At 46.9% G+C, this 22830-nt stretch overlaps 1 protein-coding gene across 1 annotated transcript in view; it reads left to right on the top strand.

Moving 5' to 3' along the window:
• The window catches only part of VANGL1 (VANGL planar cell polarity protein 1), a 211457-nt gene that overhangs the window by 176028 nt on the left and 12599 nt on the right, over positions 1 to 22830 (top strand). The window contains exon 7 of the mRNA XM_069202981.1: positions 13970 to 14207. Within this exon, the coding sequence (XP_069059082.1) occupies positions 13970 to 14207 (238 nt within the window). The remainder of the gene's footprint in view (positions 1 to 13969; positions 14208 to 22830) is intronic.

The following is a 22830-nucleotide window of genomic DNA, read 5'->3' as shown; positions in this document are numbered from 1 at the left end:
CGGTATTGTTTTCAAATGCGTTTTCTGACTACGTTCGATCCGATTGTATCATCGGGATCTCATTAAATGCCCTTTCTGGCAACCGCGCCCTTCTCTGGCCTACTGCGACACAGGCTGATGGATCGGACTCCATTTCGCTTCTGCCCTCGGTGCCAAGCCAAGTTCCCCTACACTGACCAACACTCGCCTTACATTTTCAGTGACGAACAAGCGCAGACTGTAGTTTCCATCGCAGATTCTGACTCCAACCCGTGACTCCAATGGGGACAGCCCAGTGATTCCAGCAGCGCAGTATGTGAGTACGCCAACTCCTTCCCATCACCAAAAACTATCCAAAAAATCAGCACAACTGGTTTTGGGTCCACCACTGCTTGCCAGCCATGGTCGGACCCAAAAGTTACATCTTGATGACCGGCCCTCGGGTTCGCCGTCGAAAAAGACCAAAATGCATTCGACGTCGACTGAACAGACTACCACACCTCTTTTGGGATCGACTCGTAAAAGGCAGGCTTCCACTTCAGAACCGAAGCATTCCACCTCGGAGCAGAAACCCCCACCATCCTCTTCGGAGTTGAAAACATTTCTACCTGTTTCAGAGTCGACATTCTTGGCCCGATTAAAACAGTCGGTCTCCAAGCTTTCGGAGCTCAAAACTGGGGGGAAGAAATATGCTCCATCTGCAGAAGAATAGTCAGTCTTTAGGCCCATCCTTGAAGTGGTGGACCATAAACAGCGAAAATTCCAAATCCATAAGGATACTGGAAAGATTATTGCCTCTCCTCCTTTTATAATAAAAGGAAACTATCTTTATAAGAGACTTTGGAAGCTGGGCCTTCACCTGCCAACATTTTCAAACACAAGGAGAAACCAAAGGCAGTACATCAGCGTTCACCACCGCATTCTCCTTTGCTTCCCACTCCTCCACCACCTGACACTCCTCCACCATCACCTTCACCTACACAATTTTCTCCGCAATCCCTTTTCCTCACATTGGGGATGACTTGGGTGATAATACGTTTAATGTAGACCCATGGGATTTGTATGACCCAGACCCTATCCAATCTAATGATCCTGATGTATATCCCACTAGGCCATCTCCACCTGAAAACTCCACAGCCTATAATCAGCTTATTGTTAGAGCAGCCGCATTCCACAATGTGCAGTTGCTCTCTGATACCATAGAGGATGATTTTTTATTTAACACGCTGTCCTCTACACACAGAGTACCAATGCTTCCAGGCATGCTCAAACATGCTGATGACATTTTTAAAGAGCCAGTAAAGGCTATGGTACTCACACCAAGGGTGGACAAAAAATACAAAGCTGCACCATCAGATCCACTCTTCATCACTCAACAATTGCCACCTGATTCTATTGTTAGTGCAATGAGAAAGAGGGCAAATAGTCAGTCCGCCGGGGATGCTCCCCCCGATAAGGAAATCCGTAAATGTGATGCAGCAGGCAAGAGAGTGGCAACTCAAGCTGCAACTCATTGGAGAATTGCCAACTCCCTGGCTCTTTTAGCCCGATACGATGGGGCCCATTGGGACGAGATGGAAGAGTTCCTGCAATATCTTCCACCGGAACACCAAAAAAGGCCACAGTAGGTAGTTGCAGAAGGACAGGCTATCTCCAACAACCAAATTAGATCCGCCCTAGATGCAACAGACACTGCAGCTAGGAGTATAAACACTAGCTTAATAATCAGAAGGCATGCTTGGTTGCTATCTTCAGGGTTCGAACCTGAGATGCAACAAGCAGTACTTAATATGCCCTTTAACAAACAAGCAGTTATTTGGGCCAGCGGTGGATACCACCATTGAAAAATTAAAACTAACACACAGCTGAGGCCATGGATGCCCTTTACGCAACACCTGTTCGGGGTACTTTTCGCAGGCTTCACTTCCGTGGGGGTTTTTAAACCCTCAACAACAGAGGCCTCTTCGTCCCAAGAAAAGCAGGGACAACAATACTACTCTAGAGCAGAGGTCTTCAAACTGGGGTGCGGGCCCCCCTAGGGGGGCCTCAAGTGATCACAGGGGGCCGCCAAACTCTGGCCAAAAGAAGCATTACACAGATAACAGGCCTTTGTTTTAAGCAGAAGCATGTTATTGCATCTTTAAAAAGGTAACAGTACTTAACTGCAATGTTTAAATAGGTCTATACATATTTAAACATTGTCATCTTTATACAATAATTGTGAAGGGGGGGGGTGGGCGTGGCATTAAAAAGTTTAGAGACCTCTGCTCTAGAGTGTCTTTCAAAGGATCCTGTAGAAGAAACAACTTTAGAGGTAGCGGGAAATCCACTGCCACAAGAGGTGCCCTCCACCTCATCAAAGCAGTGACTTTCTCTGCATCCCACACAGCTCACATCTCCTGTGAGAGGAAGACTGTAACATTTCTACCATCAGTGGCACAACTTTACATCAGATCAGTGGGTGCTGTCTTTTATCAACAATGGTTATTGCCTAGAGCTCATCCCCACTGCACCAAATATTCCCCCTCGCGCACACAGGCTTTCTGTAAAACACCTCATTTTGTTGAAACAAGAGGTGCAATCACTTCTACTCAAAGGTGCAATAGAGATAGTACCTATACCTCAACAAGGGACAGGAGTATATTCTGTATACTTCCTCATACCAAAGAAGGATGGCACTCTCAGACCAATCCTCGATCTCAGACCCCTCAATCAGTATATTCTTTCTCTCAGAGCATTTCCACACGCTCACTCTTCAGGATGTCATCCCCTTACTACATAAATAGGACTACATGACAGCATTAGATCTAGAAGATGCTTACTTCCATATTCCCATACATCAAGCACATGGCATATACTTAAGGTTTGAGATAGCAGGCAAGCACTACCAATTCAAAGTGCTACCCTGTGGGGTCACAACAGCACCAAGGGTATTTACCAAATGCCTACCAGTGGTTGCAGCATACCTCAGAAGACAACATATACATGTCTTTCCCTATCTGGATGACTGGCTCATAAAAGCCAGCACCATTCAAACCTGTTAGCACCACACACAATGCACAATTGATAACCTACACACAGTTTAGGATTCACAGTCAGTTACCAGAAATCTCATCTGCTACCAGCGCAAATTCAACTGTATCGGGGAGCAGTTCTCAACACTCAGTCAGCATTAGCGTACCCAAACCCACAGAGAATTCAAGCGTTTCACAATCTTATATCTTAGCTACAATACAATCAAATTTACACAGTAAGGTTTATTATGAAGCTGTTGGGAAAGAGGACATCATGTATAGCAATAGTGCCCAATGCACGTCTAAACATGAGACCACTGCAACAGTGTATTTCGCAACAATGGTCTCAGGCACAGGGGCAATTACACGATCTAGTGTTGTGGGACCGCCAAACGTACGAATCTCTGCAATGGTGGGATCACAACAACTTACCAGAAGGGCGGCCATTTCAGGACCCTGAGCCACAGACCATAATCACAACAGATGCGTCCATGACAGGTCGGGGAGCCCATCTCAACAATCTCACAGTACAGGGGGAATGGGACTCAACCCAGCAGACTTACCACATAAACCACTTGGAATTGCCGGCAGTGTTCTTGACCATCAAAGCATTGCAAACACAGATCATACACAAAACAGTCTTAATAAGGACAGACAACATGACAACAATGTTTTAAAATTCACAATCACTTTCACCTGCTAGCAGAATACATCCCAGGGATACACAACCAACTAGCGAACCTCTTAAGCAGGACGCAGCAACAAATACTCAAATAGGAGATTCACCCATAAGTAATTCAATATTACTTTCAGATGTGGGGAACACCAAACATAGACCTTTTCCAGCAAGTGAAAACGCAAAATGCCAAAGCTTCGTGTCCAGATACCTTCGCCCTCAATCCAAGGGCAATGCTCTGTGGATCAATTGGTCATGGATATTTGCTTATGCTTTTCCCCCTCTCCCGTTAATTCAGTTTCTGGTCAACAAGATGCGTCACACGTCCCTCACTATGATAGTCATAGCTCCCACATGAGCACAACAACACTGGTACACAACACTATTGGATCTATCTGTAGTACCACATCACAAACTCCCAAACAGCCCAGACCTATTGATTCAAAACAAGGGTCAGATCAGACACCCTAATCCCATTATGCTCAACCTGGCAATGTGGCTTCTGAGGTCATAGAATTTGGATACCTACAGCTTCCATCAGAATGTATATACATTCTAAAACAAGCACGTAAACCTACAACCAGATAGTGCTACGCAAATAAATGGAAACTTTTTGTATATTACTGCCAACCTAAAAACATTGATCCACTTATGGCATCAGCATAGGATATTGTATGTTATCTGCTTCATTTACAGAAAGCAAATCTTGCATATTCCTCTATTAAAATTCATTTAACAGCAATATCAGCCTACCTCCAAAACAGACGACATACCTCTCTGTTTAGAATTCCTGTCATGAAAGATTTTATGGAAGGGCTTAAACTAGTTATTCCACCTGGAGCTCCACCAGCTCCTGCCTGGAACCATAACATTGTGCTCACAAGACTTATAGGACCACCATTTGAACCCATGCATTCTTGCACTCTTCAGTTTCTCTCATGATTGATTGCTATCCTGGTAGCAACTACTTCTTTAAGAAGAGTAAGTGAAATTCAAGCATTCACCTTAGTAGAACCCTTCTTCCAAGTACACAAACACAAAATTGTACTTAGGACAAATCCAACATTTTTACCCAAAGTGGTTTCACCATTTCACAATACAGGGAGTGCAGAATTATTAGGCAAATGAGTATTTTGACCACATCATCCTCTTTATGCATGTTGTCTTACTCCAAGCTGTATAGGCTCGAAAGCCTACTACCAATTAAGCATATTAGGTGATGTGCATCTCTGTAATGAGAAGGGGTGTGGTCTAATGACATCAACACCCTATATCAGGTGTGCATAATTATTAGGCAACTTAACAAAAAACAAATATATACCCATTTCAATTATTTATTATTACCAGTGAAACCAATATAACATCTCAACATTCACAAATATACATTTCTGACATTCAAAAACAAAACAAAAACAAATCAGTGACCAATATAGCCACCTTTCTTTGCAAGGACACTCAAAAGCCTGCCATCCATGGATTCTGTCAGTGTTTTGATCTGTTCACCATCAACATTGCGTGCAGCAGCAACCACAGCCTCCCAGACACTGTTCAGAGAGGTGTACTGTTTTCCCTCCTTGTAAATCTCACATTTGATGATGGACCACAGGTTCTCAATGGGGTTCAGATCAGGTGAACAAGGAGGCCATGTCATTAGATCTCCTTCTTTTATACCCTTTCTTGCCAGCCACGCTGTGGAGTACTTGGACGCGTGTGATGGAGCATTGTCCTGCATGAAAATCATGTTTTTCTTGAAGGATGCAGACTTCTTCCTGTACCACTGCTTGAAGGAGGTGTCTTCCAGGAACTGGCAGTAGGACTGGGAGTTGAGCTTGACCCCATCCTCAACCCGAAAAGGCCCCACAAGCTCATCTTTGATGATACCAGCCCAAACCAGTACTCCACCTCCACCTTGCTGGCGTCTGAGTCGGACTGGAGCTCTCTGCCCTTTACCAATCCAGCCACGGGCCCATCCATCTGACCCATCAAGACTCACTCTCATTTCATCAGTCCATAAAACCTTAGAAAAATCAGTCTTGAGATATTTCTTGGCCCAGTCTTGACGTTTCAGCTTGTGTGTCTTGTTCAGTGGTGGTCGTCTTTCAGCCTTTCTTACCTTGGCCATGTCTCTGAGTATTGCACACCTTGTGCTTTTGGGCACTCCAGTGATGTTGCAGCTCTGAAATATGGCCAAACTGGTGGCAAGTGGCATCGTGGCAGCTGCACGCTTGACTTTTCTCAGTTCATGGGCAGTTATTTTGCGCCTTGGTTTTTCCACACGCTTCTTGCGACCCTGTTGACTATTTTGAATGAAACGCTTGATTGTTTGATGATCACGCTTCAGAAGCTTTGCAATTTTAAGAGTGCTGCATCCCTCTGCAAGATATCTCACTATTTTTGACTTTTCTGAGCCTGTCAAGTCCTTCTTTTGACCCATTTTGCCAAAGGAAAGGAAGTTGCCTAATAATTATGCACACCTGATATAGGGTGTTGATGTCATTAGACCACACCCCTTCTCATTACAGAGATGCACATCACCTAATATGCTTAATTGGTAGTAGGCTTTCGAGCCTATACAGCTTGGAGTAAGACAACATGCATAAAGAGGATGATGTGGTCAAAATACTCATTTGCCTAATAATTCTGCACTCCCTGTAATCAGTCAGTGGTCTTCTTTACACAGCCAGATTCAGTTGCTAAAAGAGCTCTCCACACTCTTGATCTCAAAAGAGCTGTAATGTATTATGTAGACCAGTGGTTCCCAACCTTTTCACTTCTGTGGACCCCCATTTTATCAATACTGGAGCCCGGGGACCCCCACTGAATCATTATTGGAACCGGGGGACCCCAACTGAGTCAATACTGATAGCTGGGACCTAATATTATTACATTTTTTAAGCTGCCGCGGACCCCCTGACGAGGCTTCGCGTACCCCCAGGGGTCCCCGGCCCACAGGTCGGAAACCACTGATGTAGACACAACAAAAGACTTTAGAAAATCAAAACAACTTTTTGTCGCTTTCCAACATCCTCATAAAGGTAATCCAAGTTCCAAGCAAGGATTAGGTAGATGGATAGTAAAGTGTATTCAGACTTGCTATCTTAAGGCTATAAAACAACTATTAGTAAATCCTAAAGCACATTCCACTAGAAAGAAAGGTGCTACAATGGCATTCGTAGGAAATATACCAGTGACAGACATAGGTCAAGCAGCCACATGCTCCACACCACACACATTTACTAAACACTACTGTGTAGATGTGTTATCTCGACAACAAGCAAATGTTGGTCAAGCAGTGCTGAGAACACTATTTCAAACTACTTCAGCTCCTACAGGCTAGCCACCGCTTATTTTAGGAGGGCACTGCTTTTCATTCTATGCACGGCATGTGTTTCTGCAGCTACACATGCCATCGAACGGAAAATGTCACTTACCCAGTGCTGTTTCCGCAAGAACCACAGCACAGAGACCGCTCTCATTGCTGCTACTGATGACATCAGGAGTGGGCTCGACAAAGGTGAAACCGTTGCCCTCATCCTCCTTGACCTTTCTGCAGCCTCCAACACCGTCTGTCACCACACACTTTGTACACGCCTCCACAACGCTGGAATCTGCCACAAGGCCTTGGATTGGCTCACATCCTTCCTCTCTGGAGAACCCAAAGAGTCCGCCTCCCCCTTCCTGTCAAAAGCCACCAAGACCATCTGCGAAGTTCCCCAGGGATCCTCTCTCAGCACCACCCTCTTCAATGTCTACATGGTGCCGCTCGCCAACATCGTCTGATCCCACGGCCTCAACATCGTCTCCTATGTGGACGACGCACAGCTGATCCTCTTACTCATGAAGGACCCCGCAACCGCCAAGACCAGCCTCCACAGCGGACTTCACGCCATCGCCAACTGGATGGACGCAAGCCTCCTCAAACTGAACTCGGAGAAGACCGAGATCATCATATTCGGCTCCAACAAATCAGCATGGGATGACTCCTGTTGGCCTGCCACTCTAGGAGCCGCCCCGACGCGCACCACCCACGCACGCAACCTTGGCTTCATACTGGACTCATCGCTCACTATGACCCAGCAAGTCAACGCCATCTCATCCTCATGTTTTAACACCCTCCGCATGCTTCGCAAGACCTTCAGATGGATCCCCATTGAAACCAGAAGAAGGTCACCCACGCCCTTGTCAGCAGTAGACTGGACTACGGCAACGGACTCTACGCAGGAACAACGGCAAGCTCCAGAGAAAACTTCAGCGCATTCAGAACGCCTCAGCACGACTAATCCTTAACCTCCCTCGCCACAAACACATCTCAGCCCACCTCAGATACCTCCGCTGGCTCCCTGTCAACAAAAGGATCATCTTTAAACTCCTAGTCCACGCTCACAAGGCTCTCCACGACGCCGGACCTGCCTACCTCAATGAGCGTCTCAACTTCCACATCCCGACATGCCAGCTCTGCTCTGCCAATCTCGCCCTCGCCACTGTCCCCCGCATCCACCGTACCACAGCCGGTAGCAGATCCTTCTCCCACCTTGATGCCAAAACCTGGAACTCCCTCCCTGTCAACCTACGTCTGACCCAGGACCTCCTGACCTTCAGGAAGCGTCTCAAGACCTGGCATTTCGATCAGTAGCACTTAATTATGTAAATATCTATATAGATTGCATGGACATCTTCTTCACTTTATATATATATATACATATATATTTGCACATACACAATTCTTCACTCCGTACTTTACCCTGCTGCGGGAAAACAGTCTAACAAAGGAGTCGATGTCCATGCGCACTATCATCTGAGAAGAGGAGAAGTCGCTCGATCCCGTGACTCGAAAAAAACATCTTAGAAGAAAAGCAACTTGTAACACCCCAGCCCAACAGTAGATGGAGATATATGCACAGCATGTGAATCTGCAGCACTACATGCACGAACAGATGTACACTGGGTAAGTGACATTTTCCATATATCTTCCATGGACAGTAGCCAGTAGGTATAGTTAGGACCTAGTTTCCATAGAAAAAAACGTTTTTTGACTTGCCTGTATCTTTGGCGCTGTTTGATGAATCTTCACTCAAGTTTCCAAAGAAAGTGTTTTAGAGAATCTTGTTCTGCATGGGAAGTTTTGGGGTGAACTGTGAAGTGGGAGGTGAGTAAAAGGGTGGGTAAAAAAAGTGTGATTCCCATTAGGGAATTCCCATAGGGATTTTGAACACAACTACTGCCCGAACTGCTGGACGGAATTACACCAAATTTGGAAAAAAGATAGGTTTTGCCCTACCCCTCTGCAGGAGTCCCCAGCGACCGCCCAAGACTTAAAAGTATATATTTTTTTCAAATCACAGTAAAAATCGCGGAAATTAGCAAGCCTGGTCTCCCGCGCTTGCATTATTTTTTTGTCTCCAGGTGCACCAGGTCCTGGGGGTATATCATAAAAATTGGAGGGGGCACAAGCAGTTTTTTCATCTATTTCCCTGCACGCAGATAAAAAGATTGCTCTCGCAAGCCGGGATCTGCTATTTCAAGCAGCTCCCTGCTCGAGGGAGCAACTTCGGCTCCCGCGGAATGTGGGGTGCCGGCTAGGACCATGGGGGCCTTGCCTTGAGGCTCCTCACCGCTGTCCTGTCACTTTCGTTCTCTCTCTCGCTCTCTCTTTCTCTGTCTCTCTCGCTCTCTCTCCCTCTCCTCTCTCTTTCTCTCTGTCTCTCTCCTTTCTCTCCTCTCCCTCTCTGTCTCTCTCTCTCTCTCTCTCTAAAGTGATTTGAATGTGGGAGTCACCCGTGGCCTAGTGGTTGAGGGCTCAAGTCTAGATGTGTCAGTGGTCCTTTCCCTCCTTTTATTTCTTTTCAAGTATTTAAGGTACGTACTGAAAGGTGATCTCACTCTTTTTACTTGACAAACACATCAATTTGTCCAGAAATATCGAATTCTAAGTTTATCATTAATCAAAGCATAAAAAAAATCTGTCTCTCTCTCTCCCGCTCTCTATGTGTCTCTCCCTCAATCTCTAAATCTCTCTCTGTCTCTCACTTCCATCCCATAATGGGTGGTTATAGAGGGTTGGCCAGGCCCGGCAGCCAACCCCCTCCGCCCACAGCCAAAGGGCGTGCGTGGCGCAGGGTTTGGTGTTTATAGGGGCCTGGCTGCAGGCCAGCCCCTGTAGACAAACCCCGCCACACACTGTCAAAGGCCCTGCGTGGGAGTGGTTGGGTTAATGTATTGTAATTAATATTACTTTAGGTTTTAAAAAAAAAAAGAAAAAAAAAAGTTCACTAAAAAAACAAAGGTTAGAGGGACATTATAGTTAGGAAATATAATTTTCTCATTTAAATTCATAGAAATTCAGCCGTTATATTTAGTTATTTCAAATAACTATGGGGCACATGTACAAAGCATTTTCTAGTTAGTCGCTAATGGGCTGATTTGCAGAAACATGCTTTTTGGGATGTACAAAGCCCAAATTGCGAGTTGGTAGCTTGTTACCGAATCGCAATCTGGGTTTTGAGATTTGGTATTGTGAGAAAGTAGCCTCTTTCTAGCCTTGTTACCCCCACTTTTGGCCTGTTTGTGAGTGTATGTCAGGGTGTTTTTACTGTCTCACTGGGATCCTGCTAGCCAGGGCCCAGTGCTCATAGTGAAAACCCTATGTTTTCAGTATGTTTGTTATGTGTCACTGGGACCCTGCTAGTCAGGACCCCAGTGCTCATAAGTTTGTGGCCTATATGTATGTGTTCCCTGTGTGGTGCCTAATTGTCTCACTGAGGTTCTGCTAACCAGAACCTCAGTGGTTATGCTCTCTCATTTCTTTCAAATTGTCACTAACAGGCTAGTGACCAATTTTACCAATTTACATTGGCTTACTGGAACACCCTTATAATTCCCTAGTATATGGTACTGAGGTACCCAGGGTATTGGGGTTCCAGGAGATCCCTATGGGCTGCAGCATTTCTTTTGCCACCCATAGGGAGCTCTAACAATTCTTACACAGGCCTGCCACTGCAGCCTGAGTGAAATAATGCACACATTATTTCACAGCCATTTTCACTGCATTAAGTAACTTATAAGTCAGCTATATGTCTAACCTTTACCTGGTAAAGGTTAGGTGCAAAGTTACTTAGTGTGAGGGCACCCTGGCACTAGCCAAGGTGCCCCCACATTGTTCAGGGCCAATTCCCCAGACTTTGTGAGTGCGGGGACACCATTACACGCGTGCACTACATATAGGTCACTACCTATATGTAGCTTCACAATGGTAACTCCGAATATGGCCATGTAACATGTCTATGATCATGGAATTGCCCCCTCTATGCCATCCTGGCATAGTTGGCACAATCCCATGATCCCAGTGGTCTGTAGCACAGACCCTGGTACTGCCAAACTGCCTTTCCTGGGGTTTCACTGCAGCTGCTGCCAACCCCTCAGACAGGTTTCTGCCCCCCTGGGGTCAAGCCAGGCTTGTCCCAGGATGGCAGAACAAAGGACTTCCTCTGAGAGAGGGTGTTACCCCCTCTCCCTTTGGAAAATGGTGTGAAGGCAGGGGAGGAGTAGCCTCCCCCAGCCTCTGGAAATGCTTTCTTGGGCACATTTGTGCCCAATTCTGCATAAGCCAGTCTACACCGGTTCAGGAACCCCTTAGCCCTGCTCTGGCGTGAAACTGGACAAAGGAAAGGGGAGTGACCACTCCCCTGACCTGCACCTCCCCTGGGAGGTGTCCAGAGCTCTTCCAGTGTGCTCCAGACCTCTGCCATCTTGGAAACAGAGGTGCTGCTGGCACACTGGACTGCTCTGAGTGGCCAGTGCCACCAGGTGACGTCAGACTCCTTCTGATAGGCTCCTCCAGGTGTTGCTAGCCTATCCTCTCTCCTAGGTAGCCAAACCCTCTTTTCTGGCTATTTAGGGTCTCTGTCTCTGGGGAAACTTTAGATAACGAATGCAAGAGCTCATCAAAGTTCCTCTGCATCTCTCTCTTCACCTTCTGCCAAGGAATCGACTGCTGACCGTGCTGGAAGCCTGCAAAACTGCAACATAGTATCAAAGATGACTACTGCAACTCTGTAACGCTGATCCTGCCGCCTTCTCGACTGTTTTCCTGGTGGTGCATGCTGTGGGGGTAGTCTGCCTCCTCTCTGCACTAGAAGCTCCGAAGAAATCTCCCGTGGGTCGACGGAATCTTCCCCCTGCTACCGCAGGCACCAAAAAGCTGCATTACCGGTACCTTGGGTCTCCTCTCAGCACGACAAGCGAGGTCCCTTGAATCCAGCAACTCTGTCCAAGTGACTCCCACAGTCCAGTGACTCTTCAGTCCAAGTTTGGTGGAGGTAAGTCCTTGCCTCCCCACGCCAGACTGCATTGTTGGAAACCGCGTCTTTTGCAACTACTCCGGCTTCCGTGCACTTCCGGCGGAAATCCTTTGTGCACAGCCAAGCCTGGGTCCATGGCACTCTAACCTGATTGCACGACTTTCTAAGTTGGTCTCCGGCGATGTGGGACTCCTTTGTGCAACTTCGGCGAGCACCGTTTCACGCATCCTCGTAGTGCCTGTTTTTGGCACTTCTCCGGGTGCTACCTGCTTCAGTGAGGGCTCTTTGTCTTGCTCGACGTCCCCTCTCTCTTCAGGTCCAATTGGCGACATCCTGGTCCCTCCTGGGCCACAGCAGCATCCAAAAACCCTTACCGCACGATTTGCAGCTAGCAAGGCTTGTTGGCGGTCTTTTGGCGGGAAAACACTTCTGCACGACTCTCCACGGCGTGAGGGATCCGTCCTCCAAAGGGGAAGTCTCTAGCCTTTGTCGTTCATGCAGAAACCTAAGCTTCTACTGTCCAGTAGCAGCTTCTTTGCACCCACAGCTGGCATTTCCTGGGCATCTGCCCATCTCCGACTTGCTTGTGACTTTTGGACTTGGTCCCCTTGTTCCACAGGTACCCTAGATTGGAAATCCACAGTTGTTGCATTTCTGGTTTGTGTCTTTCCTGCATTATTCCTCTAACACGACTCTTTTGTCCTTAGGGGAACTTTAGTGCACTTTGCACTCACTTTTCAGGGTCTTGGGGAGGGTTATTTTTCTAACTCTCACTATTTTCTAATAGTCCCAGCGACCCTCTACAAGGTCACATAGGTTTGGGGTCCATTCGTGGTTCGCATTCCACTTTTGGAGTATATGGTTTGTGTTGCCCCTATCCCTATGTTTCCCCATTGCATCCTATTGTAACTATACATTGTTTGCACTGTTTTCTAAGACTATACTGCATATTTTTGCTATTGTGTATATATATCTTGTGTATATTTCCTATCCTCTCACTGAGGGTACACTCTAAGATACTTTGGCATATTGTCATAAAAATAAAGTACCTTTATTTTTAGTATAACTGTGTATTGTGTTTACTTATGATATTGTGCATATGACACTAAGTGGTACTGTAGTAGCTTCACACGTCTCCTAGTTCAGCCTAAGCTGCTCTGCTAAGCTACCATTATCTATCAGCCTAAGCTGCTAGACACCCTAAACACTAAAAAGGGATACCTGGGCCTGGTGCAAGGTGTAAGTACCCCTTGGTACTCACTACAAGCCAGTCCAGCCTCCTACAGGTATTAGGAAGGGGCGTGTCCAGGGCGTCCCTTCCTAATACTGAATCTAAATGGTTTGTATGATTGTTCTGTAACCGTGAAGCGGTCTCAAAATAATCTCAGTTACCACAATTTGAAACTGGTGTTAACCCATTTGCAAGTGGGAAGGTTTCCATAAGGGGCCCCTTCCCGTTTGTGAATGCGTGCGAAAACGTTTTTTAAGGGTAGGCAGTGGACCACGGCCTACTCTTAAAAAATGAAACTGAAATGTTTAATTTTTTTCTTTTTAAACGCATCCCATTTTCCTTTAAGGAAAACGCGCTGGATTTAAAAAAAAAACAAAAAATAAAGATTGCTTTATTTACAAGCAATCACAGACATGGTGGTCTGCTGACTGCCACAGGCCACCATCCCTGTGATTTTTGCGATTCCTGGTGGGTCGCAATTTGCGACCTACCTCATTGATATTAATGAGGCAGGTCTATTTGCGACCCACCAGGAATTGCAAAAGAAACTCAGTGGAGTTTCTTACAGTTAAAATTGCGATTTCCTAATTGCGATTCACATGGAATTGCAATTAGTAAATCTCAATTAGAAATGGTCGTGCATGTGGCCCTGTAACTCTCGCCCTAAGGGAACTATAATATCCTGCGGTATTTATCACAATTTCTTGGGTGGCAGGCATCACCTTTCTTTTATTGAATGGGTCATGAGAAAGCACTTTTGTGTCGCCTACAGGCTGGTTGTTGCGGTGGAGGAAGCATTCACACACGTTAAGCGACTGCAGGAAGAGGAGCAGCCTCCGCAGTCACCAGCTGACGTGATGGACCCCCGTGTGGCAGCACAAGCCATCTTTCCATCCATGGCAAGAGCTCTGCAGAAGTACCTGCGCACGACCCGACAGCAGCATTACCACACCATGGAGAGTATCCTGCAGCACCTGGCGTTTTCCATCACCAACAATATGACACCTAAGGTATACATGTGTCTGCAGCACTGTGACTGCCTCCTAGTAGAGCATGCGTAGTGGGTTTGCTGTTGGATATGCATGTTAGACTCCCCGTCACCAACTAATGTACCATGGTGCATACAGTTCATCTTCGTCTACTCTATTAGGTTGGTGATGGGGATTCCCTTCTTTGCTTAGCGGAAAGTTTGTTTTGAGGGCTGCAATGACACGTCTGGTCATGTGTACCCCATTTTGCTCCATTTGCTCTCCATGTGGTTTTGGTTAGGAATACCTTTTCCCCACTCTTGTTGGCCCATTCTGGCTTGGGATTTTCTTAAATACTCTTTGGCAGTGGTCAGAACATTACAAATTAATTCTGCCCTTGTGGAGTTCAGAGACGTCATGCACATGATTAAAGACTGCCAGTACTACAGTATATATGCATCATTCTGTACCTTGCCCTCAGTTTCTTGAGAGTACCTGGGCCCTCGGCTTTTTGCTACATGATGTGTCCTCAGTGACTGCTGCTTTGACAAATCTGATCCTTTTTGCCCTCTGGTTTAAATTGTGGTTACCGAAGGTTTCCATGACCTTGTCACAGTAAAGCACTGCAGTTTAGTAGCTCCTTGAGCAAGAGATAAGCTGACACTGTACAGGACATCCCTAGTGGAAAGCAAAGGAAACTCCTCCACTTGTGGTGCTTGGTTTTCCCCTAAGGGGCCCTCACTGTCTAACTCCACGCTCGTTTCTGAGTAGTCTGATCTTACGTGAGTTAGCATTGGGAGGCGCGTTTGACCTAAACTTACTAGGTGTTCCCCAAGTGCCTTCTAGGTGCTGGAATGCCAGAGGCATCTCCAAGAAGCCACTACAGCCTGAGGCAGGAAAGATTCAGCAGATGTCGTCGAAACCTAAACCTACTCGATCCCCCATTACCAGGGGGAGCTCTAATGACCGTACGAAGCTTAAATCTACTATTAGTTCCAGACTTTATAACCTAAAGCAGGGTCACCAACCATAAGTTAGTCTAAGCAACACCAGCACAAGTCAGGTGGTCGGGTGGTTGCAGAGCACATGGTCTCTGGGTTTTTCTGCTTGGGTATTCCTGGGACCCAATACGTCCAAAAACATCAACGGTTGTGGTTGTCACAGTGCTTTGGTGCAAGAGTTGGGGTGGGAATGCTCTTTGGGATGAATTCCAGGACCTCCCTCCTCCACAGTTCCTGATGCCATCTGTGCCAGGGAGATACATCCGGGCCTTCAGAACTCCTCTTGCAGACTCCAGATGCAGGTCATGCCATGAGTCCTAGTGTAGGCTTAGTTTTGCCTTGCATTAGCTCGTCATATTCTCAGTTCCTTCTGAGAAGTGTTGCCTTTGTGCAAGGGCTCCTCCAGTATACCTCCTGAGTAGTCCATCAGGTCTCTCCCTCAAAGTAGGATGCAGGCCGCCTTTCCTGTCAAGTTCTCTGAGTTTTCCTCAAGTTGCTGGTCTGGAACCTACCAAGATGAGTTGGCGGTTAGTATCCCCACCCTGGAACTCAAACGAATCTCACGGTAGTCACTGGTGTGGGATCCCAAGCTTATGGTCAGGAAACTTTGGCAAACACTGAAAGGTTGTTCCATATTTTTATTCCCAAGTTGCAGACAATCCTTGTATATTAAAACAGTTCATTTGTGTAATCAGCTCTGGCTCATTGTGCGTTATTGAGAATTCTACCCCGACTGGTCCAATCTTTGTGACAAATGTGGGCAGGAAGACGTGAGGGATTTGGGACTCCCCTTTCAGCAGCAAGCCAGAATAAGAGCACATAGCCAAGGAAGGCGGCCCCACTTAACTACCTGTTAACCTTTGGGCGTATCCTCTCCCGGGGAACAATGGGTCAGAATGGGGTAGGGGAACTGCATACACTCAAAGGGACCCTGTGTCTCCTTTCTCATCTTGAGCAGTGAGCTACCTACTGAAAGAGGCTCTTTGTTTCCCCAGTAGTGTTGTGGTTGGAAGCCCTGCAGTGTACATTTGCTGTCTGGTCTCTCCCTCCAAGCCCCAATCTGATGTACCATACATACTATGGCTGATACCAAATGGATATCCCACTGTGGAAGTAGCTGCATGCATGGTGTCACGTTCTTCGTGCGTTCTGCATACATAGACAGCTTGTGTCTACGCAACATCTACACATCTGTAGTTCACACACAAGCAAAAGCCATATTCCTCTTGGATGGACATGGGGCCCAGCAGAATAATTTTAAATGCAGTAGAGTCCATTCCAGTAGGAATGCACTATTATTTTTTCACTGCTGTTGCTGGCAGTCCCCACGTTTAATCTCATTCCACATCTCTTAAAATCCACAGCAGACACACCTGACCATTGCATGTGCTGAGGTCAGCATCAAAACCACTACAGCTTGCTATCTGGACTTCAAGGCAAGGACTTGCACTCACCAGTGCCATGCAAGGGACCTTCCCCCACCCCAACTGATGCTCTCCTCCCTCCCCAAATTTGCATGCCCCAGACTTCCTCCAGCACTGCAGAAACCTGGTCATCGTATTTGGAAAACATTTGTAAGGTCCATTTGCATTCCTATATGGTAGCCATGCGTTATACTCCACCATGAAGTTCAGTCCCTGAAAAGAGATTGACACTGGCGTAACTTCAGATTCTCTCCATTCATTGCAGTCAGCCACATTAGTGGTTTGTGATCTGTCTGGACCGCAGGCTTGGTGCTAAACAAAAAGCCTGAGCTGCAAAGGCCCACACTGTGATAAAGCACTCTTTTTTAGTGGTTCCCCACTTCTGTGGCTGATAGGGGCAAGCAGATGCGCCCTCCTTTTGTCTTACTGGGATGGGCAAGAACTCCTTTGTTATAAGCTTCAGCTTTCCCAACGAAGGATTAACTATAGCCAGGGCCCCTTAGGACTACTGCGCTGCTCGATGCAGCCTTCAGATCAGCCATGTACTTCTGACACTTCTCAGACCATTTCACATTTCTGGCTGCTTCTTGGATTCATAGCTGTTGAAGCAGCAACTAATGTTCCACGGTAGGCCACGAAGTTTCAGGAGTTTTGGTGAGGCCTAAGAAAGCTTTTACCTTGGTCCGGGTTAAGGGAAACTCTCAGTCAAGTACAACCTGTCCCTTTGCCTCCCCAAGGTGAATTTTGTCAATCACCAACTGGTGTCAAAGATAAAATGCAGAGGACTTACGCACATACTACTTCTTAACTTTTATGGTCCACTTCTGCTGCTCCATCCTCACCAACACCTGCTCCAGGTGTCTCCGGTGGTCCTCCCGTGAACTCCTCAACACAGCAGTGTCCTCTGATCACACTGAGCCGTTCCTGAATAACACAGTGTTCAGCAAGGGGTGGAAAGTGCCAGGAACATTCTTTGACCCTCTGGCATACCCTCGAAGCGGTAGAGGCACCAGGTGCCAGTGCAGTCCACCAGTTCCCCTGTGAAAATCAAAAGTACTGAGGTACTTGGCTGTGCCCACCCTAAACATCTGTTTCTCAGCGCGAGGGATAGGATGGGTGTTGGTCTTTGTCTCTACAAGAGTACTCCTTCACTTCAGGTACTACATTTTTGCCGCCTCTGGATTAATGCACTCCTTGACCCGGTTGGATATCTTGTAAAGTTTACTTTTCCCGGTCAAACTATCCCCAGTGTCTGCCTCATGGGCACAGACAGGAGCAAAGCCTAGAGTGAGTCAAAAGAAGTAGGCGGCCCATCCTCAAACCTCTCTGCACTACTTCTTGTCCAGAAGTATGCAAACAGAAGGTCAAATAATTCCTACCCCTTTCTGTGTGATGTCCCTGTGAGTGAATTGCAGACCTAGGAGGAGATCATATTCCCTGCTAAGATTCTCGGGTAGAATTCCCATCATACTCTGTAGTGTCTTGATGAAATGTTCCCACAACCCATTGGACTGCGGAGGAGAGTTGTAACTCACAACCCCTTGCTCCAGCATCACTCTTGTATACAAAGAATTGAAATGTTTGTAGCATGTGTTGCTGTAGGTACACATGTTCTGCTTACTCCTGCCACCTAGTGGTGGGGTTTGACATTTTCAGACTGTTCTTCTTCAATAGTCTTTGCAGTCATGGGATGCACTAAGACTCTTCCTCTAGTGGGTACTACACATGGGCACTGACTCCATGTTGGATTGTTTTTCTTGGACTTCTGGCTTGAACGTGCGCCAACGCAGCTCCAAGACTTGAAGGGTTCTCCACATTCTTTTGGCCTGCACAGTGAGTATTCGGCTCCCAAATTTGGGGAAAAAACATTGACGTCTACATTCTTCTCTTGACGACAATATCTGGAGAAAGATGTCCACTGATTAAGTCCATGAACTCCAGGGACCTCGTACTCTCCCTTAGGCTGCATGAAGTCTTCCACACCAAAGCATGCACACAGGTTAATGGAATGGACTCTCTTATTTCACTGCCTCTGGTGTCACAAGAAGTACCCGCGATCAGATCACCACAAAGTTTATAACCTCTGCCTCTCCGTGGACCACAATGACTTCTCTTGTGAAGGTTGTCTTGCCTTCTGGACAAATACAACTCTAATGTACTGAAGGGAAAGGTTTTAGGTACTAGCAGTCTGTTGTGAATAAGACGCCTTTAGTGCCAGGGCCCCTCTGATGTCCCTTGTATCATCCAACATGCAGCCCGGAGCTCATCTCTTTCAGTGGCTCCTAACCATAGGAATTACAAGAGTCTCACTGGCTTCCAAGACCAGCGGCTCTCGATTAAAGACACCCACCAGGATTCTAGGTATGATCTACTTACATCACCCATTCAAAGCCTCCCAAAAGGTCTCATGCCATGACAAAGCACCATTCCCGATAGAGTCCTGCGTTGAGCCTTGTGCACAAAACATCTAGGGCCTCTGCCACATTCGAGTTCTGGTCTGCATCGGACAAAGGCCTCCAATCGAAAGTGGGACGCATCTAAGGGCGTCAATCTTCTCTCAGCCACCAAGTCCCAAGGCCACCGACAAGCCTCAATTCCATTAGAAGCTAAAGGTCCCTTCTGCGCTGGTGACTTTAAGGCTGTTGTCGATGCCAAGAACACCATTGATGACTGATTCCGAAGATTAGAAGCTGCCAATCTTCCAAACGCTGAAGGAGGAGCTCGGTTTGAACAGATGTGCATCTTTACCCATCCCTTTACTGTGAAGATTTTTGTAAAACCGCCTCTCCTGAAACCCATAGAGGCTCTGCCCTGAAAGAGGGGCATGGCATTTGAGGAGGAACCAGCATCTGAAGACAATCTGGGTTCAAAGAAGCAAATTGGCGGGGCTCCAGTCTTTTCCCTTAAGTTCCCCCTTGATCACTGCTACCTCCTCCTGCACCACCTCCATAACCACGTACACCACACCACTGCAATGCCCAGAGAGCTCTCCATGCTTCTTTTGTTACCCAGGCAGTCCTTTTTGCCCTGCCGACCCCTGTGACACTCCCTTTGAGCCAGGACCCACAAATGACCCAATGGGGGGACTTTGATGTTAACCATTTAGGAGACCCAGACCTCAATTATTACCTCACCACTGCATCTCCCCCCGAAAACACCGCAGACTATCATGAGGTCATCCAGCAGGAAGCCTCCTTTCATAAGGCTGACATGCATGTCCTCCATGAGGAAGACTCGTTTCTTGCAATTCCTGCACATGCTCAAGGGCATATTCACGTCCGCCCCGGAGACATTCACAGAACCCGTTAAGGCTATAATGGTACCAATCAGGGTGGAGACATGGTACAAGCCCCCATCTGCTTCCCTCCTCCCCGTGACTCTATGTACACCAGGCACCCTGACTCCCTGATCATGCACACCCCCACTAGTGGGCTTCTACTTAAGCCACATGCCACACCCCGCTGCCTGATAGAGCAAGAACATACACGCAGCCGGTAAGAGGATGGCCCTCGGGCACTTTTCCCAACAGTGCATTGCCTAGAGAGGGCTCCTCTCCTGTACAGTGGGAGCAAAAGCAGGAGGTGGAGTTGCATCTTCCTGAGGAGTTCATCCCCTCAACCTCACCTTTGATGGGAAACACCTCTTTGGGCCTCTGCTTGATGAAATGCTGGAAAAGATAAAGTAGGACACCAATATTGTGAAATGAATGGGCTCCCTTTCAAATGCTGGAGCCGGTGGCTTCTTTCAGAGGCAGTATCCTTGAGTAGGCACCAAGGCCACCTCTCTTAATCCCACCCATTCATATCCGAGGCAGAAGCAGCCCTTCCAGCAACAGGCGGGCAGGGGGTATACCAGGGGCGATAATAACAAAGGTATAGGGGAGGGGTGGCTCCAGCAAAGGAGCCTACTTCTTTAAGCACTGACCTACCTCACATCCCTCTGATCACACATCACCTCTCAGAGGAAGATTGAGAATTTCTCCTCTCGCTTGGAGGAAAGCACACCAGATCAGGGGTACTGGTGGTAGTTCACCACAGTGACTGCCTAGAGCTTCTCCCAACCACTCACAACATACACACACACACGAGCAGAGAACATCTCACACTTCTAAAAAAAGAAGGCCAAAACCTTTTCCACAAGGAAGCCATACAAAGTCACCCCCTCCGCCGATGCAAAGGCGTCCACTCTCTATGACCTTCATCTGAAGGATCGTTCCCTCAGACTAATCTTGGCCCTCAGGCTCTTCAAGCAATTCAGGTGAATCTTTGCCCTCAGGCTGCTCAAACGATACATCCTCTCAGAACATTTCCACATGACAACCCTGCAGGCTGTCACCCCTTTGCTCTGACACAGCATCTACAGGACGGCACTGAACCTCATGGGTGCATATTTTCAAATTCTCATCAATCCTGCCTACTGACTCTACCTTTGCTTTATGGTAAGTGGCCATTTTTACCAATTCAGGGTGCTTCCTTTTGGGGTTACCACCACTCCAAGTGTCTTCACAAAATGTGTTGCAGTGGTAGCCGCTCATCTAAGGGAATGGGAGGAGGATTGGGGGACTTGGGTGGAGGGAATCCACATTTTCACCTACCTCGACGATTAGCTTGCAAGACCACCACCAAGTCTCACCTACAAACTCTGCAAGTCCAACCCTTCCTGGGGTCCATACTCAACACAGTCACAGGTAAAACCTACCCTACCAGTTTTTCAGCCCAATCATGAAACAGAATCGGAACTGTCAAGCACCTTCTACAGATGATGGCCTCCTCATTGTCATAGCACCCTGGACCCAGGTTCACTTGCGCCTATTGCAAAAATAACTCTCGGCTCAGTGGTCAGAAGCAAAGAGTCACTGGGAAAATCTAGTGTTGGACTTTAAACAAGGCAACAGTGGCGTACCAGTCTCTTAGTTGAAGTCACATTAAGGCAGTGGTGCTTAATACACTACAACACAACTGTTGCTAAGATGCGTACGTTTTGATCAGAAAAGAAACTCTGCCAAGACCAATCTACAAAGAAAGTAGCAGAGCACTGTTATCTTGTATCTTAGCTAATTAATACAATATGGAAGCAATTAGCATAGACAATAAAGTAATTAAAGAGAAGCCTCCAAATATTATAATAAAAAATAGTGCTTTACTCGATACTAGTTTTTTCACATATAAACCATGAACCTGTCAACATGATATACACAACAAGCTTATAAATGCCTTGACTATCTTAATCAATGGATGATTTCAGCTGACACATGTTTCAGTTTTCTACGCAAGTCAAGTTGTACCAAGAAGGAATTGTGACGAGCAGTAGGTTTCACCATAAAGCCAAACAAAGCATCAACCCAATGTCCAAACAAAAAATCTTTAGGGTCCAGTGTCTGTTCGTCCTATTAGAAGCTCTAAAATAGTGACCGCCGAAGAAAATCAATGGTCCATGTAATATCTGAATCCAGTATCACAAAACACTCGCTGTCCGGTCGCAAGAGTGTTACCATTGCCAAGAACTGAACTTGTTGCAACAGTAAAGATGTGGCCTGTAGAAAAGTATGGGCCTGATAAGTCAATATAAAGTATAGTTACAACAACAGCACGCAGTGCAACTAAATAAACAACTAAAGGACCGAACGATCTAGTGTTGGTAAATGCCCCGTCTCTCAGTGGTGGAACAGCTGCAACATGTTGCCGAGCGGGCCTTTTTTAGACTATTCCACAAGTCACCATTACAACAGACGTCTCTCTCGCCTATTAAGGGGCACACCCCGATTTTATGTCAATATGGGGAGTATATCTCCCTATCACTGGGGTAGCACATCAACTACTTTGAGCAGCTAGCCATATGCCTCGCCCTCAAGGCCTTTCTTCAAGTAATTTGGGGCAAGGTCGGCCTTATCAACACAGGCAATGTGACCGCCACATTAACTTGTTTTATTAACTTGCACTATGACTGGGCTCTCTCCCACCGCATACCCCTTTGGCGGACTCCCATCCGGGACTGTAAATGACCGAGGTGACTACCGCAGTGGGATGTATCAACAGGTCCATGACTAGGAACTCTACCTGCAGTACTTTCAACTCTGAGACACCCCACAGAAAGACTTGTTCACCACACCCAAAAAACATAAAATGCGCAAATTTCACCTCCAGGTCCCCACAGTCCATGGCCAATGCACTATGGATGAAACGGTCAGGGATCTGGGCCTTCGCTGTCCCACCTCTTCCACTGCTTCTGTATGGGACACGT

Source organism: Pleurodeles waltl, chromosome 8, assembly GCF_031143425.1.
Source record: "Pleurodeles waltl isolate 20211129_DDA chromosome 8, aPleWal1.hap1.20221129, whole genome shotgun sequence".
Lineage (NCBI taxonomy): Eukaryota > Metazoa > Chordata > Amphibia > Caudata > Salamandridae > Pleurodeles > Pleurodeles waltl.
This window is presented reverse-complemented; position numbering and strand designations above follow the sequence as displayed.